This window comes from Ischnura elegans, chromosome 3, assembly GCF_921293095.1.
Source record: "Ischnura elegans chromosome 3, ioIscEleg1.1, whole genome shotgun sequence".
In the NCBI taxonomy this organism is placed as follows: Eukaryota; Metazoa; Arthropoda; class Insecta; order Odonata; family Coenagrionidae; genus Ischnura; species Ischnura elegans.
Window position 1 is genome coordinate 87,073,707 of NC_060248.1, and position 18,191 is coordinate 87,091,897.

Sequence of the window (18,191 nt, forward strand, 5' to 3'; positions counted from 1 at the left end):
AATATGACGTTCGAAACAACTTATAGCATACAATTCTTCAGATCTTGATTGATATGATATTGCGACTAGTTGATTTTCAATCGTGATCGAAAACAGGGGTAGCTACGTGAAAATCTTTGTCGATTACTAAGAAAACTTGAGCATAGTTTTCATAGTTGCTCTAGGGTTAGCTGAAAACGATCAAGTAGAACGGCTTTGCTTTGCAACTTGAGGTTCAGGATGGACATAATCATCGCATAAATACCAAACGCCGGATAGAATATACCTACTATTCATGAAGCATTAATAAGCAACAACCAAGCCAAAATAAAAAATTATTTTCATGTAAATTTTGATACTCGTGGAACTGTGAAAGGGTAAATGTGATCAAAAATCAGCAAGGCACATTATCAATACCAGATAACATTGAGACCCACTTAAAAATTGGCTCTAAGGATAACTAACCAATCCCAAAAGAGGTTCATTGGCTTCGTCGGAATGCACAGGTTGAGCGGTGATGATTGATCGGCAACGAAGCCCATGGTTTCGTTTAGGATTCCGACACCAGGAGGGGAAGCAGATATAGGTGAGAAAACGATTCGAGTCTCATGATCGGCTGTGGGACCTGCCTAGAGGCATCCACCTCCCCAAAAACGCAACCACAAGCATTTACCCGGTCTCTTCCTCCCAAGAAACGTCATGTCTTCTTTCCATGGCCCCTTCTCATCCAAAAAACGGTGATATACCGAGGTGAATACTCCAACCCTATCATGTGGCCTAACATCGATTGGAGAACGGGAGAGGGAGCTACGCATTGGACGGGACCATTGGAATTCCGCAGTGGTCCTGAGTTAAAATGTGCGAGGACTAAAATCCGAATTCCAACATTCATCGGCATTCGGATAGCCATATCTTCAGGTATTCAGCGGAATGGTATAGACGGGATACGCACCGCATGTATCCATCTTCATAGACATCTCTTTTGTTTACGAAGATGTGCACATTCCGTAAACCTCTTAGCTGAATCTTCACCACATCGTGAAAGCCTACAAAGGATTTCATCTTCAGGTATTTTCACTTTTTAAGGCAAATCAGGTTAACCAATTATATGGTAACCTTATTATAGATCCTGACTGGGTAGTAGATTGTATCATAGATTGATTTTTACACTTAAAAAAGCTATTTCTCTCTGTTATACTTCATTTAACCATTTTACGCGTATCAGGTTATTTGATTTTTACCGGCGATGATTCCTCAGGAGTTTTATTAATATCGTTTTACATTGATTCATTTTGGCCATAGGCATCAACACAGTATTAAAGCATCAAATATAATTTTTCTCCTACAGTTGAACATGCAAAATAAATTCTATATTTCACGTTTTGAAATGCTTCCTACCGTTGCTTAAAGCGTAAAAATGTGAAAAATCAGTTTTTATAACTTCTTCCCTTATGTTACACGAAGATTTTCCAATAATTCTGCAATACTACCTTTTTGCCAAGAGCAAGCCAGCGTTTAACAAAACAGCATTATAGTTTTACAACTACCTTATATAATTTCATCTTCCGTTTGCGAGGATCACAGCAAGGAGTTTCCTCTTGGTGGAAGAAAAGATCCTGATTTTATTAAGTGCCAAATCATTTCCTCCACACGTCGCTTGAAGATGAATGTAAGAGGTCACCCAAACATTTTAAAAGATTAACTTTTGCCATTGAACCGTTCTAACCCATTTATTCTACTTTTTTCAATATGAGTTTCCAAAAAGCTGAGGTCAAAAGAAGAGAAAAAATCATATTAAAATGCGGACCCCCTCAGATTCGTCCCACAATGATACCAAAAATTCTCATTAAAAATTTAACATTCCAAGGAAAAATAAAAATAAGGGTACATTAGTGACCGGCAAAGAGATTGATTAATCTTAGACAGAGAATATGGGAGAAAAGCTGCCTGGTCCTCTGGCTGGCCGTGTAAAGCGCGGCCGCAAACATTCACCCGATCCTTCCATCCAATATAAAAACTTCAAAGATCGCATACATATTCCGCACATTTTATCATCGTCAAAAAGGGTCGAAAAAGGTCCACTAATCCGCACGTCTGTATTCCGCAAGTGACCAATAATTGGTTGTCCGTTTAGTGAACACAAATCTCGTGAAGTGTGAAGACAAAGTAGGATGAACGGGCTACTTTTCCTTTGTGAGATCTCATTTAGAGTACACTCCCGGTATATGGGATCTTCATGAGGTAGGGTTAATCTACGAACTGGAGCGCGAGCTGTTGGTCTTTGGTTTGGTCAGTTATGTCAAATATGTGCATCGACCAGCTAACAAGCAACTTGTTTTCACAACAAACAAGGAGTTTTCTGCCTATAGGCACTAGACATATACAACTATACACCTACCTACTTAAAATACGAGAGACGACCTATTTCACTAAGAATATCAGCAATATGCTAAGTTTGGACTTTCGCGGTCAGAAAAGTTGGGTTAGTGGTAATGTGCGGAATAAGGACAGTCGCGTCCATACAGCTTTGGACACTGTGCAGTAAACGGAGTTTCTTATCTACAGAGTCAGGTAAAATGTGCGGAGTACGGATGAGCCGACTTCAAAGTTTCCCATCCAATGCCTCCCTTCAGCCAAACAGCAGTGAGATACCGCACCGATGTGAACCCTCCATCCCCTGTTAGGAGGCGGGGAGGTCAATCATCGATTGGAGCACGGCAGGAGGGGACTACGGGCATTAGGAAGGGGCATCCACAGAGATGCCGACTCGTACAGACGTGAGGGTCAGTTCGGTGACACGGGAGGTCTGCGGAATGGATGGTTGAAGTCGTGCACGCGGGATTGTGACTTCGGAGGGGGGATGGGTCTCCACGGATCTACCGGGGGGGGGAGGGGGGGAGGGTGCCGGAAGTGCGGCGAGAAAATGAATAAGTGAGGCAATCACACGAATCACCAGATTCCCGTAATAAGGAATGCTACGGACGTCCTAATCGACGGTTCCCCCCCACCGGCGTGAAAGAAAAGAAATGATTTTCCAATTTTGTGACCAAAAGGCGATCTCCTTAATCGGCGAAAAGAAATTTTGGTCAGATTTCACAGTTTCCACCGCTAAAGGCGGAACACATCTCGGATTCCTTTCATGTGAGAATTTTTCAAAGCGATAGGTTAACTCTCCCGACTGTTTCGGGGTATTATCAAAATGCAACTGGGGGTATGATGGGGACACGCGGACGATTTTCGAAATTGCGTTCCGCTTGGGTTAATATCCGTAGGAGCACATATATGATGAAAAAGTTCAAAATAAGGAAATGTATTTGTAACATTAGGTACAATACTTGTAGTTGCTTAAATACTATACCGAAAAAAAATGCATCATTGTTTTTATCATCGCCGGGAAGAAATTTGCGACGAGTAGAATGAACTCGAAGAGAAATAGTGAACCGACCACCTATAATTCCAAAAAAAAGGACTTTTGTAAGTGGCAGCGCATGCAAAAACGGGTCAATAAATTTTATTATTACCAACGCAAAGAATCATTGCTGATGATCTGCTCATAAGATGATTGCAGTATTCAACATCAAAACAAAGATGCATGGAAAAGCTTAAAAATCCTGCGGCACAAGACGGAAATATAGAATATGCCCTCACTCATTGAGCTGGGAATGAGAAATGAGCGACTTAAAGCCACTTTAAAACAAGATCCCACCCACCTGATACGACCAAAGAACCTGAGTATCAGCTTCGAAACCCTTAACAGACCACAAGAGCGAAGCGTCAAAGCCGCGGAAAACGTGAATCGCTCTCGAGGAATTCCCATTCCCGAAAAACTGTTCCGGTTACCGAGTGCACTTACGCAATTCCCACCAGCCAACTTCTTCACTTTTGGTCGATCCTAACCAGATAGGTCGAATCTCACGTGGCCCAGGCAATCGGGAAGAATGAGTTCACCACACCACCGAACGGTGCGGTCTGGACGGTTGTGAGCCCAATCATCATCATCAACCCGACCGACCGCTGCGGTTGCCTTGGACACCTCAAAAGACGTGAAAAATGCGGAAAAATGCGCGATTGGCGGCGGTGGAATTGTGAAGTCGGTAAAGGAGAGGGTGCGAATGGAGGGGAAGAATGGGATATGAAGTGGAAAAAAGGAACGTGAAGAGGAGTCTTTAAGTGAGTGCGGTTGACACCACACAGGAGAGGCCGCCGGAGGAAATTGGATAAGCGATACTCCACCGATCACTATCAATCACCCCAATCACTCGTCCGCCAAAGCTTTCCCCATTTCTCCGGTCACATCTCCTCCCAATTCCTCGGCTATTTCTCACGCATTCCTTTCCTTCATCCCTCCCCCGAAAAATACCACCACCTGTGCTTGACTTCGTCGCTCCCTCTTTCTTCAATCCCGCCAATTACATCTCCCTCCTCCTCCTTCAGTCATACAGTTATCTAAAAGGACCTTAAGACTCACCCTGGAGAATTTTTATAGAAGCTAAAACGTGGTGAACCTTTGGCAAGCACAACCAAAATGCGCCCTGAAAAATTATTTTGACACGTGGAACTCAAAAGAAGCTGAGATAAATACCATGGTTAAGTAATATAAACGTATCGATTTAATGACTGTACTCATCTCCCAAGAAGAAAATATAGATAGCTGGATAAGTTTAACGCAACTGCTTTGGGAATAATTCATAATGATGGTAATGATATCTCCTTAAATCATCCAGATACCTTTCCGAACCTATAGACTCATTCTGGAGAATTTTTTGGGAAGTGGAGAGTTCCGTTTATCCAAGTGGAGAGGTGGGGAACTCAATGGCAGGTATACTCATAGTGGTACGTTGAACAATTATCTTGAACTGCGGAGCACACAGGATATTACAAGTAAATCCACAGCGATGTAAGGCGAAAGGGTCAAAACAAAACTACACTGAACTTAACAAGGCAAAAATGAACAGCGCCGTACTCGCAGTTAACACCTGCGATGAGAGTAAACTTTCTGACTTCATGTCATCAAATATTTTATATGCCGCAACAGTTGGTTCTCATTTTTCCACTCATTCTATCTATTTTGATATCTAAACTTAAAAATTAAGATTTATGATGCCATCTAAAAATGTTCATCATGTAGACATACTCAGCCCTTATCACAAAAATAATCCACTCCCTTATCTCACTTGATAGGCTGTTATGTAAGCCAAAATAATGCAATTTTTACTATTTGAGGCTAAAATGTACGCCATTCCTGTCATCAATTTGAAAGGGATAACCCCCAGATATACGACGCGAATAGCTACAAGAGAAATAGAAGGCTTTTACCCTTTCGCAGATATGTCGTGACGGATAGAAAAACTGAAAAACATGTATAACTGATGATTTCTATCTTAACTTTCTGAAACCTTTCCATAATGGAAATTGAAAGAATAAACTTTGTAAGGTTCATTAATATTAATATTATTAATAAATGTAATAATAATAATATTATATTCATTAATATTAGTGAACTTTACAAATCTTATTCCTTCAATTTTCATGATGGAAAAAACATTTTTATCGATTTTTCGAACTTCATAGTAATAGAAAAGCAAAAAATTGGTGTGCAAACCCATTACGGTATGGTTAACTGAAAGATTCGGTGATGATATTCACTCCCGCTTCTTTTGACCTCTTTGCCTCCCGCACCAATTTCAATAACCAATTGCAAAGACTTTCTTTTTGTTACCCACCTTTCGTATGCATGGTTTATGTTGAAAATGTTTATTATTTATGAGATTATGTTTATACTTGCTTTTTTATATTTGCATAATTTATTTTGTTTATAAAACCCAATGTAAAGACCTTAGTGCTGTTTTTGGTGTTAAATAAATGAGAAATGAAATCGGCACATCGCACAAAGAAGGCGACGAAGACCATGCAGAGGTACTCACCGAGCATTTTGCTGAGGTCTGCATTGTGCAGGTCAGGGTTCTCGTCAGCCAACTTCTTCCGCTCCACTTTAGCCCACACCATGAACGCGTTCATTGGCCGCCGGATCCTCTGCTCCTTCTTCACCTTCTCCGAAACACCGCCGGCACCACCGCCACCACCGGCCGACCCCTCGCCGCCCCCCTCGTGCATTCCACCGCCGTGCATCCCCTGTCCCATGAGCTGGTGGTGGTGAAGGTGGTCACCGGAGGCTTCTGCACCGTCATCAACGTCTTCGTCTCCCCACTGCCCGCGCGATACGTCACCCGGAAGGGGCATAATCCCCTGCGAAGACTCGCCGCCCGGTTCCCCATCAAGGGCCATCGAAGAGGAGGACGAGGAAGGCTGCTGGTGCATGGAGGGAAAGGGCGACCTCGCCGAGGGCATTGCAGAACCCCCTGGTGAGTATATCCCGGGGTGGACGAAGGGCGAGGTGGCCGGGGAGAGGGTCGTGGTGGAGGGCGAGACGGCGTTGCCGTAGTGACGGGAGTGGGGGGAGGAGGGGTGGGAGGGTGGTGCCTGAGAGGTGAAGGGGGAGAGGGGAGGGGCGGGGTAGGCGCCCGGCGCCCCCATCTGCGGGGGCGCCTGAGACTCCTGCTGGTGCATCTGCAGGTGTCCGTGGTACACCTGGTGTGGGTGGGTGTGGTGGAGGTGGGGATAGGTGGCGGGCCCCGGGGGGCTGGGGGCGGGAAGGGGCGAGTAGGAGGGCAATGCGGTCGAGTGCAGGGGGGGCAGGGGCTGCAGGGCCGCCGCCGTGCCGTACGAGTATCCGTGCAGGGGTCCTCCGCCCCCATGGTCCTCCTCCATCATCCTGCAAAGATAAAAGAAGTAAAAAATTAGCAAAAGATTAATTCAACTCTATTAAATAGGAAGGGAGCATACAGCAGTAAAAGCAGCAGATTACTCCAGTATAGCACACCTCTATGCAAGCTAAATCCACCATTATATGCTCACTCATAAACGTTATTGCAAACGGTCCTTTTTCCGCGTATAAAAAGAGTGGAACTTCTTCCCCAAAATTCGACCCCTTTAAGGATTTTGGTAAACTTATTACTGAACATTTAACCCTAAGGTTGATTTGGATACGTACGGAGATATCACACCCCATACTGATCTAAGCGTGAGTGTTTCAAGCCTTTCGGGTTGTTAGTCTATTCTCTTTCCTTGATCCGCTATTTATGTGATGGGAAAACATTTTTTATTTATAATGCAAAATACTCTGTACACGTCCAAAACCTTTACTGCCACATGGAAATTTTCAGTTATAGACGAACACTTTATAAATGCAAAACTTAAGTATCAAAAATCATCTAGAAGTATTTAGTCTCATGAGACATGTAAAATACTGAATCTTTACTAAAACTGAGTGCCATTCGAAATGCTCTACAACGAGTCACCAATTCATTTAATCCGGAATTACATCAATAAATACATAAGATGGACATTATATTCAACTTATATTCCTTCCTTTATTCTTATATATTACGAATACCATTATAAATCTTATCATTAGCACGTAAATTACTTACGTATTTCGTTATTTATAATGATATTCGCAATACGGATGGAAAGAGTTGCCGTAATTTTATATTTTAACCTGCATTGACAGATGAGGGTAACTAGTGTAGCATAAATGAATCGTTCTTGAAAGATACACTAAGCCAAAATCATCACAGTTAAGCTTTTATTTGCCCTTCACATTTAGCATTGAGCCAAAACGATGACGATAACGAGCCCCAACCCCCACCCCTCCATCGACAGTATTGGGTTTCACGACCGATAGATGGCACGCGGATGCCTCGAAAATCTCCACCCTCGGTTCTTCCCTCTCCTCCCGCCCGGCACTCCGGGAGATCTCCCTTAATTGTTGCAGAGTCATTCACGAGGGTGATGATGAATCATCAACCCGCGAAGAGGCCCACCCACTCCATCCCCTTGGGACGAGCGCGAGCCCGACCCATTCCCCGGGAACACACGAAGCAGCCTTACGCCCACCACCACCCTCCGACCGAAGCGGCCAGCACCACCGCCGCCCTCCGATGGGACGGGTAGGGTCCGTGGACCACACCTTCGCTAAGGCAGGGAGGACGGAAGAATATTGTTGAGGAGCCGTCACCGGTAAGTTTGGTAATGAAAATTTATTCGTTCCGCGGCGAGGGGCGTCGCTGCTCGTCCAGCACGCCGGCAGCGACTCCTTGCTCCTTCCCGGAACGGATTTTTGTCTGATGTCCTGAAGGGATGAGGGGCAAGGGGGTTTCTTCCCGTGGGTGCGGTAAAGGATTGCGGAGAATGGAAGATAGAGTAACGAGTCTGTGGAACGGGCACAATGGAATTCTGTCTCTGTGAGGACAGATCAGGATTCAAGGCAATTTTGTCGGTAATTAGACAACATACCTACTGACCACAAGGTACTTCCACAGTGCCTTAAATATTTTACGTACTCGAGATATGAAGTGAAACACTTTGCACTTTCCATATAAAAATTTTATTAAACAACAGTCGACATATTTCGCAGCACTGCAGCATTATCAGCAGTGATACAGCAGTGTTATCAAATGTTACTGCAGCATTGCTTGATAATGCTGCAGTGCAGCGAAACATGTCGACTGTAGTTTAATAAAATTTTTATGTGGAAAGTGCAAAGTGTTTCACTTCATATCGCATAATGGATCTCCACAAAGTATCTGCCTCATCCATCCAATTCTTACGCACTCATTTAAAATGACTTCTTCGTTTCAAAAAATGAATTAAATCTCAAAGGAAATGATAAATATATAATTATTTACAATTAAAAATATTACTTTGCATCTTAGAAATGATATTTGATAGAATTCCGAGCAATTCTTTCCACAATAATATTATCAAAAAATGAGTATTTTACGGCGTCCAGTCATTTTATATGTAAAAAAGACATACTCTGCATGAAATATCTATCTCGTATCATTGAAAACCAACTCAAAGGAGTACCCAAATTTATTTACATTTTTAATGAATACTGCTCTAAGTCAAATAGCTATGAAAATTGACAGGGTTAAAACTGATGGATGATAACCTTTGACGGTAAATTTGTAGCCTATTCCTGAAAGTCCGGATGACTTTTTATGTGCAGGGTATTGAAGAATGTTCAAAGCATAAACCTGTTGTTGGGCCAGAAAATACCCTCAGAAGATATTCACTTTGACCACACGCAATTTTCATAATGAACCCAAAAGTCAATAATATAAGTAAATGAGGCGACAACCTATTCAATGGGCCAAATGATAGCAAATATTAGGAGAAACACAATAGAATTTCAAACTATTAATTAGTTGACGAATAAAATCTATCGTTACAACAACCCCCGTAAAATTAGCGTATGAAGCACTGCTTTGTTTGAAAGGTATGTGCACCTTCGAAACAAGGGAGACACTGGTATTGCGGATTCAGAACTGGTAAACAAGCACCAATTCACATTTACCGATAACAGAGTTTGGTTTCTACTTAGCTACTCCAAACATATCATTTATGCGGATAATAACATGACAATAAAGCTGAAACCATGCAGGTAAATTTATTCCGGCTAATTGTACGTAGGAAATAATCTTTGCTCTACCTTACCGACCTTAATTTTCAAGATGAAATTTAAGAGCAGCTTCAACTTTACCTGCGAGGTTAACACGCCTAATAATCCCGGAAGGGGCGAGAACATTTTCCAGCAGAATATTCCCAACTGGGAGGGGAAAGTGAAACGGCCACCCTTAAGTTTAACGACGGCCTTTGGATAATGACCCACGGCATCCTGTAAGCTAAGGTATTTGGCTCCATCACATGTGGAGGAATAAGATAGGTTGCTCTACTCTCGAGAAGCATGGAGAGCAAACAGTTCCTTGATTTTACGATAGGAAGCATTTGATACAATTTAACTCAATTTACTGAGAAATAACTAACATTATACGCTTAAAGAGATTACATATTATATTTCGACAATCCTCACATTTACGATTAATTAATCGAACTGTACGTCTAACTCGTAATAGTGAGAAACAATATAAATAGACAAAATAACGTTTTATTAATCTTTACCGCAGTAATAAACAAATGACCTCTGCTGCCACCTATTTTCATCAAATCTTAGAAAGCTTTATGAAGGTCAGATTATATATCAGTATATCGCCCAGCTACAGTTCATTAACTGGGGCTGGGTGATATATATATATATATATTTCAAACAGATAATTTAAAATACTCTGGTATTTACAACTGGAATGTATTTGTCGCACTCAATCCAAAAATTCGTACGTAACCAAGTATAGATGACTCGTAAGATAACCATTACTCGTGGTCGATTAACCAAGGCCAGAAACAAATAGATACATAAGCAGGTTGAATATACGTAGTGCAAAAGAGAGGGAGATATTAGGCGGGTGAGATGATGTTGATTGTGGATAAAGGTGGAGTTTTCTGCGATGCTAGTGTCAGCTGAGAGAGAGCCCGGCTAGCGTAGGGAAGGGCGAAGATTCCATTTGGTTCGTTCATCTCGGCCGTGCCGTTACGAAAAGGTGGCCAAGGGGAGGGAGCGGATGAGAAGGGAGGCAGGAGGAAGGGTTGAGTGGAAGGGATGGCAGATGGAGTCGGTCTCATTAATTTTACGATCTCGCCCTTTATTGAGTGTCATATTTCATCAGAGGCCTTATCACGCGCCTCACCTCGCCATATGATTTATCAGCCGACCATGATTTACGGAAAGTGCCACTCTTTTTATCGCCCGATGGCCAAGATTTCAGACGGGGGGCGCCTCTTCCAGCCGCGGCTTTTCGCGCCCATCCCTCCCTCGGCACAACTCATCGCCACCCTACTTCTCTACAGCACCACTTTTAAGCCACATCTTTCCCTCTGCCCAACTCGAACTCAAATCGGCTACCCGCGAAATGCACTCTGGGAACGTTGAAGGACTGGGTGGGCGTTGCTGTCCACGGCTCTTCCTAACTTACCAATGCTCGCCTGCATCACAAATAATCTTGCCCAGGTGTGTTACATAGCCTCAGCAAGAGAAAAATGTTAAACCTTCGACTATCGGTACAAAAAATCTATGGAATCATTCAAAATTTGATAATTCTCATAGAAAAATCAAAATTTTGTCAACTTTTTATGCAGATTGTTTATGGAGGAAGATTTTCAATTATGTCCGTATCTCCGTAGATTTTAAATCACTAAAATTTTTTACCAATCAATGACCTTTGTAGAACGACAATTGGTTCCTAATGGTAATTGATAATCAATTTCCTATTTGTAAACAATGTTCAAAGGTGGATTCAATTGTCTGATTACCAATACTATAGTAGTCCACGACACCCAAAAAACGTCGATGAGATATGCCTTCATCCAGGGTATCAATTATGGTACCTGGGTGACAAATTGTCTCCTCAACTTCTCATCAGAAAAGAAAAAAATGAAAAGAAAGTTTCCTATTCCTGTCTCTATCAATAATACACTTATTCAAACACAGCGTTTGAACAACGTTCTCGAGGTTTCTGAGGCATTAGTGCGGACTCCTTCTATCTAAGAGCAAAATTAAAGGTAAAATATCACTTGAAGCAAAAATATTCTTTTCATTAAGGATACCTTCGACGAGTTCAAAACCCCAGAAAATCTGAGCTCGCAAAAAAACTAACGATGCGGCGGGGAGATACGTCACGCAAATGATCCAGAAGCAATCACAGAGGCGCAATAAAAAATTAACCACTCCGAAGTAACCGGAGAGGAAAGGCTACCTCAGGAAAGGATTCCTCCACCCGCTTGCTTTAGCACTTGCTACCACCGGAACGGATCGAGACCAATAATGGCAGGGTCACGCTGGGGTCCATTAAAATACATCCCACCCCTTTCCTATTCGGATCAGCCCGTCCTTGGTAGCAGGAGAGCCCACCCCTGGATCTCCAATCACCGCCCGAACCCCAGCACGGAGATCCTCGAAAGGCTTTTAACGGGACTCCGCGCTAGCACTCCCCACACCCATCGACATCCCAAGCAGACTTTTACGCCTTTCTCCGCTCGCTTGCCTCGCCATCCCCCGCCCCGTCTGCCTGCCTTTCCTCCCTGTAAGAGCATCCGAAGAGGCCTCCGAGACTCTCTTTTGTTGCCGATCGCCTTTCTCTCCGAAGCCGATCACCCAGCCACCCTTCCATTCGCCGGCTTCCTCTCCTCCGTTTGACGGGAAGAGCCGACGAGGGCCGTGCATGACAACGTAAGAGAAGTAAACATGAGTGTTCACGGAAAGAAAAAAACGATATATGTCGTATTATCCTGCATAACGTAACCATATCCCAAAATCACCTGTAACAAGGATATTAATCGATCATGATCTTCTGCCAGAGAGGCCAACACGACCCCAAGGGAGGTATTTTTTAAGACGCTCGTCTTTCAGTGCAACTGCATCCGAAATGAACCATATAGATAAGTTTAATGTCTGATTTATTTAAAAAATTCTGTTTGTGTTGTGATTTTGTTTCAATGAGTGGATTTGTTTTTATTTTTAAACATTTTTTAGAATGGGAATAGTTTCGGTTGTTGATGAATGAGTAGGTTAATTGCTAGATTTGGTGGATGAAAGACAAAGCCAATCACTACGTAAGCAAATATACTATATGGTATTATAAGGTGAAATACAATTTAATATTTATAAAATTTTCGCATCATATGAAATCAACCCTTAGGCACCTGAATTCGCTTGGCAAGATTAGATGATAATCATAGGTAGTTTGAATGATAATCATTAAAATAGGAGAAGAGGTTCAAGAAGAGAATCAAAACTACATTCTCCATACGATATGACTGCCACTGAATTCACTGAGGCTGAAAACGTCGTCTTTTGCTAATGGGTAGCAGCTATTAATATCCTTCTTGAGAAATACCATCTTACGATTTAAAATTAAGATCTTTAATAAACTTCATGCTCACAAAATTATGAAGAAATCGGATGATATGAGAATGCAACAGAGGTAAGGTCACATAAACACAATATCGAATCATGACAATACTACCATATTGAAATAATAGGAGGCACACGAAATTACACCAGGTTTGTGCTCGGAAAAAATATCGAATCGTATTGAAAAACAAGATCGAATCATAAAAATTCAACGACATTGAAATAATAACAGGCACACGTAATTATATCACGTTCGTACTCGGAATTCAACATTGGTTCAACATAAATCGTTGGCATGACATGGATGGGCAACACAGACTGAGACAGCAAGCCATATGAGCATGTGAACATTGGCAAGAGGAGGAATTCGAAGTGGGGAGAGGAGAAGGAAGACACTGCATTCGTTAACAGACGACATCATCTTTCGCTTCCGCCTCCCCTGCCGATTCCACCGCCAAGTGCATAACAACAAAGGCTCTGCGGGATTTGATTACGCGCGGGATAAGAGCGGCTACAATGAGGCCGTTCATACGTAGGAGGTCTCAGGATCACGGGGATATTACAGCTGCAACGCTAGTGGCCAAACCTGCCAACCTGCCCAGATACCGGATAAACTCACTCTATGAGATAGCGGAAAATAGACGTCAAGGTACAGGCACTGTGTTTAAATCCTGAAAGAAAGAGTAATCTCCGAGAAACCCTCTCAAATTGCACAAACATATGGACCAACAGTAAAATAGCATACCGAGAGCAAAAATTTTCTTAATGAGAGCGTTGATTCAATTTGAAGTATTCCACATACTTCAATGAAAATAGAGCGAGTAAATACAAAACAACAGTCCATTTTATTTATGATAAAGGAGAACTTAAATGAAATGGCAATAATGCACGGATGAAGGTGAAGGTAACTTCAGCTCTAAAACAGGGAGGCTGTCAGGCGATTCAAAAAATAATAAGAGAAATTTTCCAATTCCTCTCTCCGATTCTTGGAAATTGATATATAGCTACACACAATTAACTAACGATATTTATGTACATATAGCTTAGCTATTTGATGATTTCGATGATAATAAATGTATTAGTGATTAGAAACCCCAACAATTTCTCTCCCAAGAAATAAATGATTAACCTACACTAAATGGACATTTGTTAGTTCATGAAGGGAAAGGATATTTCGCGTTCTCAAACGTGAGCAGTTTTTACATCAGGAGAGCATTTTATTAATATCTGAGGCTGTGACCTAGAAAATCTTGACCGAGAGCCCTGTGTGCAGAGGTAGCGATTTTAAGCTCATTTTTATCCCTAAGGAAAAAGTATGGATAATACTTATTGAGTACCAATCAGACCTATTTAACAGGTAAAAGGCTTTAGACGGAGAAAGGATTATCATCTCACAAGTTTCCTCTCTCGTCACACCACGTCACGCCACAATACTGGTGCCTGGCACGAGATGACTGCCGAACTTTCGAAAAACAAGCGTTCGTACTTCGTTAAGGCTTTGCAAAATGTTCTACGTAGCTTCTATGAAGCTAGTACTACACCGTAAATGTTCTATAAATCCTAATCAATAAGTGAGAATGACATATGTGAAAAAATAAGAAGTATTTGGACCAAGTTTATCAAGATGACGAGGAAGAAAAAGGCAAATCTTCATGAGGAAGACGAGATGCTAATCAATTAAAAAATCTTTGTGAAAAGCACAAGAGAAATTTAAATCTTAAAACTGTTTGGTTCTGGTATTTTTATAGGAGTGAAAGGCAATTTCTAACTCTCCACAGTCAGCAGTTGAATCCAATTGAACTCCAGCAGTAATTAAATCCTTGGGCACGCTGAATTTTTAAGGGCTACCAATCACTTGTGCTCTGGAAAAACAATGTACGAGGGAAAAAATCGAAATCACGTATAACTGCCACGCTCCACTCCTCCACACGGAGTCAACTGATCAGACTCGAGCAACTGAAGAGTCGAGTCACTCATAAGATGATGACACTTCGGATCGGATTTTGAATGATGAGAATCGGCCGATGATTAGCGCGTGTCCGAGGAACTGCTTTAAGTGCTAGAAACGAACACGGATGTGTCTCCGACCGCTTATCATAAGATGATAAGCTCTTTATCCGATTTGCCCTCGGGAATCGGCATCAGAGTGTAATCCAATGATGAACGATGGATCCCAAAGGTCACGATAAGATAGACATCTGTGACTGATTATCAGAGTATGTTTTATCAAAACCGGCCTTCGAAACAAAGGTTAAAAAGACCGCCTATCAGTAACAAAGATTCTTTTTGACCTTAAATAAATATACCCTAAACTTTAATACCTCCCAAAAAATTCCCCAATTGCCTTTTTCCCCTCGAGCACAACAGGAAAAAATTCAAGAAAATTATAGCCACTGTAGTTCCATGATTGCGGTAGCTTCGAGAGACCAACTCTATGTACAGCAAATTTTAATGACATGAAAATCAGAGAGAACTTCGTACCACATGCAAGCAATGCCCATACATTTGTTTTCATATCTTACTACTACTTTCAAATATTAGAGAAAATTAAGGAAGGACCCAGAATGAGGCGAAGCCATACGACCTCAACAGATTTCCATAAAATGTAAATAGCAAATTTAGGGGACGAATAACAGCCTTCATTCTAAGTGCCTTCATTCGAGATGTATTCGGCATGATACTTCAGCGCACAAGTAAAAAATAGCGGAACGTAAAATTTATACTGCAGGGCATAAAATGGCTAAAAATTTAACAGAGAAAATAAATAAACGTAAGGCTTAAAAAGGCGTAAACATTGAGAGTACCTATTTAAAGACAAAGTGAGGAATTGACTCTACTTTATAATTTGGAAATGGAAGAAAATGGATTGCCCACTTCGTGGCTAAATAGAGGAAGGCAACTTGGGAAGCATTGAAAGATATAAAAAATGCTGAATTAATGAAAATATCAGGTTAAATATAGACCAATAAATGACAATAGAAGACCCACGATAATTTTACGACAAATTAATTACATTTGACGCACTGGAATTGTAGATAGAACATTATGTTCATAATCAATGTTAGTTTAGTCAATTAACGATTGAAATCATTCACGCCATTATCCATCCAGCGTCTTGATAGCTTATTATATTTTGAGAGTTAAACTTGAAAAAAACACGCATTTTTGTAAGTTCAAAGGTTACAACGACAGGTAAGGAATAGGGCTTACACTGAGACAAAATTATATCCAAAGGATTAGCGAAGTGATGAAGGTTCCCATAAAAATAATGTGGCCTCCACGAGTTAACTGAAAGAGACAAAAAACACTCTCCATTAGATAAGACGCAGATTTTTTTGTGTGAACGATAATACGCGGAACCACTTTAAAATCCAGAAAGATAAGATAAAAATGATGCCACTATTTTTCACGAATGTTAATTTAAACCTTCCAGAAAATTGATCAAGTAAAAATTTATGCCACATCTTTTACACGAATTTTGCTCGAAAAAGGAAGATAGAGCGATAAAAAGGAAACCGTCAAAAGAATTTTTAGCTAATAGAGAACTTGAAAGAGATAACTTCACTGCTGCTAATAGGTACATCGTGATATCAAATGTATGAAAAAATGTAGTAACGACAGTGACCGAATTTCGATTAATTTTTAACCAGAATTTGTCGGAAAATAGTAAATGATAGTTCCTTAAGAAGTTATTTTCCCAATAAGTGGTTTCATGGGAATTCCGCATACACGCCTAGGGCTAAGCATGAAATGAGCAGAATACTTACATGTCGAAATCAATTTGCAAATAGCAACAAAGAGCAGCATCTCACTTCATTAAGTGTTTTACGCCTAAGTTCGTTTGACACAAAAAGAGTAGAGTACATCTCATGTAAGCCATTACATGCTGAGGGTATGCACTGCGTACTAAACCATGAGAATATCTATTACTCCGAGTATACCGTAAGAAAGGAGAAATTAGACCAGAATGTGGTTTTATGAATAAGAACACAACTAACTCAATTTGGTGGAAGCAATATATTAAGGGTAACGAGAAAAAAAGTTTTCCAAGGTTTTATGTACGATTTCTCTTAAAGTTGTAATGAATTTTATCCGAAACTCTCTTTTTAGCAGCCCTGATCCAACACAATTGGTCAATACTTCCCCTTAAAACTTTGATCCAATGAATGAAAATTGGTGATCGTGCCATGATACATCGCTTAGAGTCAAGTCGAATAAAAAAGTTACCTTGGTATTAAGTTAAAAGTTACTGTTCATGTTAGTTTTAATATATGGAAATATTCGCCCTGGCTTTCAAAGCACACTTAGCAGGCATCACTCTTTGAGTTCAAAGGCCTGACTCACATCCAGAACACTTTAACGCCCACCTCCTTCAGCTTCTTCTTACAACCGCCTTCCCCTCCTCAACCCCCAACCCCAGCTCCACATAATATTTCTCCCTGGTCCCACAACTTCCGACGCAAGATCATAATTAAACGCCATTAAACGCAGTTCCATGCAAACCTCCTCCCACCCTCAAAAGGGGGGGGGAAGAAGGCACTTGGAGCCAGGGGGAATGCACTTAAACGAGAGTTAGTGCCGGGGGACGGGGAGGAAAGGACACGGGAGAAGGGAGAAAGCGGCAAACCTTGGCGAGACATAGTAAGGGCTAACGAAGGAATGGAGTATCAACCCCCCATGCAATACACTGAAAAAATTGAAAATTCAACATCGGTAGACGATAATTTTTTTTAATATCCATAAATGGCAGTTCAGAATGCTAATATTGGGAAGGCAGTTATCTACTTCTGGAACCCAATAACAATGTCACGATAAAATAGAATGTTTATAACTGAAGATTTTAGATTTAACTGTGTGAAATCTTTCCACTATAGAAAATGAAATAATAAACTAAATGACTAATACATTTGAAAAAGCACATCCCGGGTTTCATGGCATAGTTAGGTACATCTTACACCTGACGATGCAACTACGTTACGAAACCCATATCGTGCCTTTCAAATATATTTGTCAACGTAGCAGAGTTTATCTTTTAATTTTCCATAAATAAAATGTTATTCAATCCGATAAAAACCACCTCCCGATAAAATTGATAGACATATCGGATAATACACCGCGATATTGAACATATATCAGATGATACATCGCGATTTTTTAATGAGGCGCCATACTTTGAGTTTTCCCTTAGGGTGATGCATCACGATTTTTATCGGGCAAACAGAAATCGCCAGTGGTAAAAAATCAACTTCGGACTCAGATATACTTAAATATCGTGATATCTCTCCTATATTGCGATTCATCGGCCAGGCCTAGTCAAACTACATTACAATAGGTATCCTCTGTA

The 18,191-nt window shown here is 41.2% G+C and overlaps 1 protein-coding gene across 1 annotated transcript in view; it reads right to left on the reverse strand.

Annotated features, from left to right (window-relative positions):
* Positions 1–18,191, reverse strand: part of LOC124156118 (putative transcription factor SOX-15) — a 255,632-nt gene that overhangs the window by 186,945 nt on the left and 50,496 nt on the right. The window contains exon 2 of the mRNA XM_046530451.1: positions 5,904–6,751. Coding sequence (XP_046386407.1) covers positions 5,904–6,750 — 847 coding nt within the window. The 5' untranslated portion in view covers position 6,751. The remainder of the gene's footprint in view (positions 1–5,903; positions 6,752–18,191) is intronic.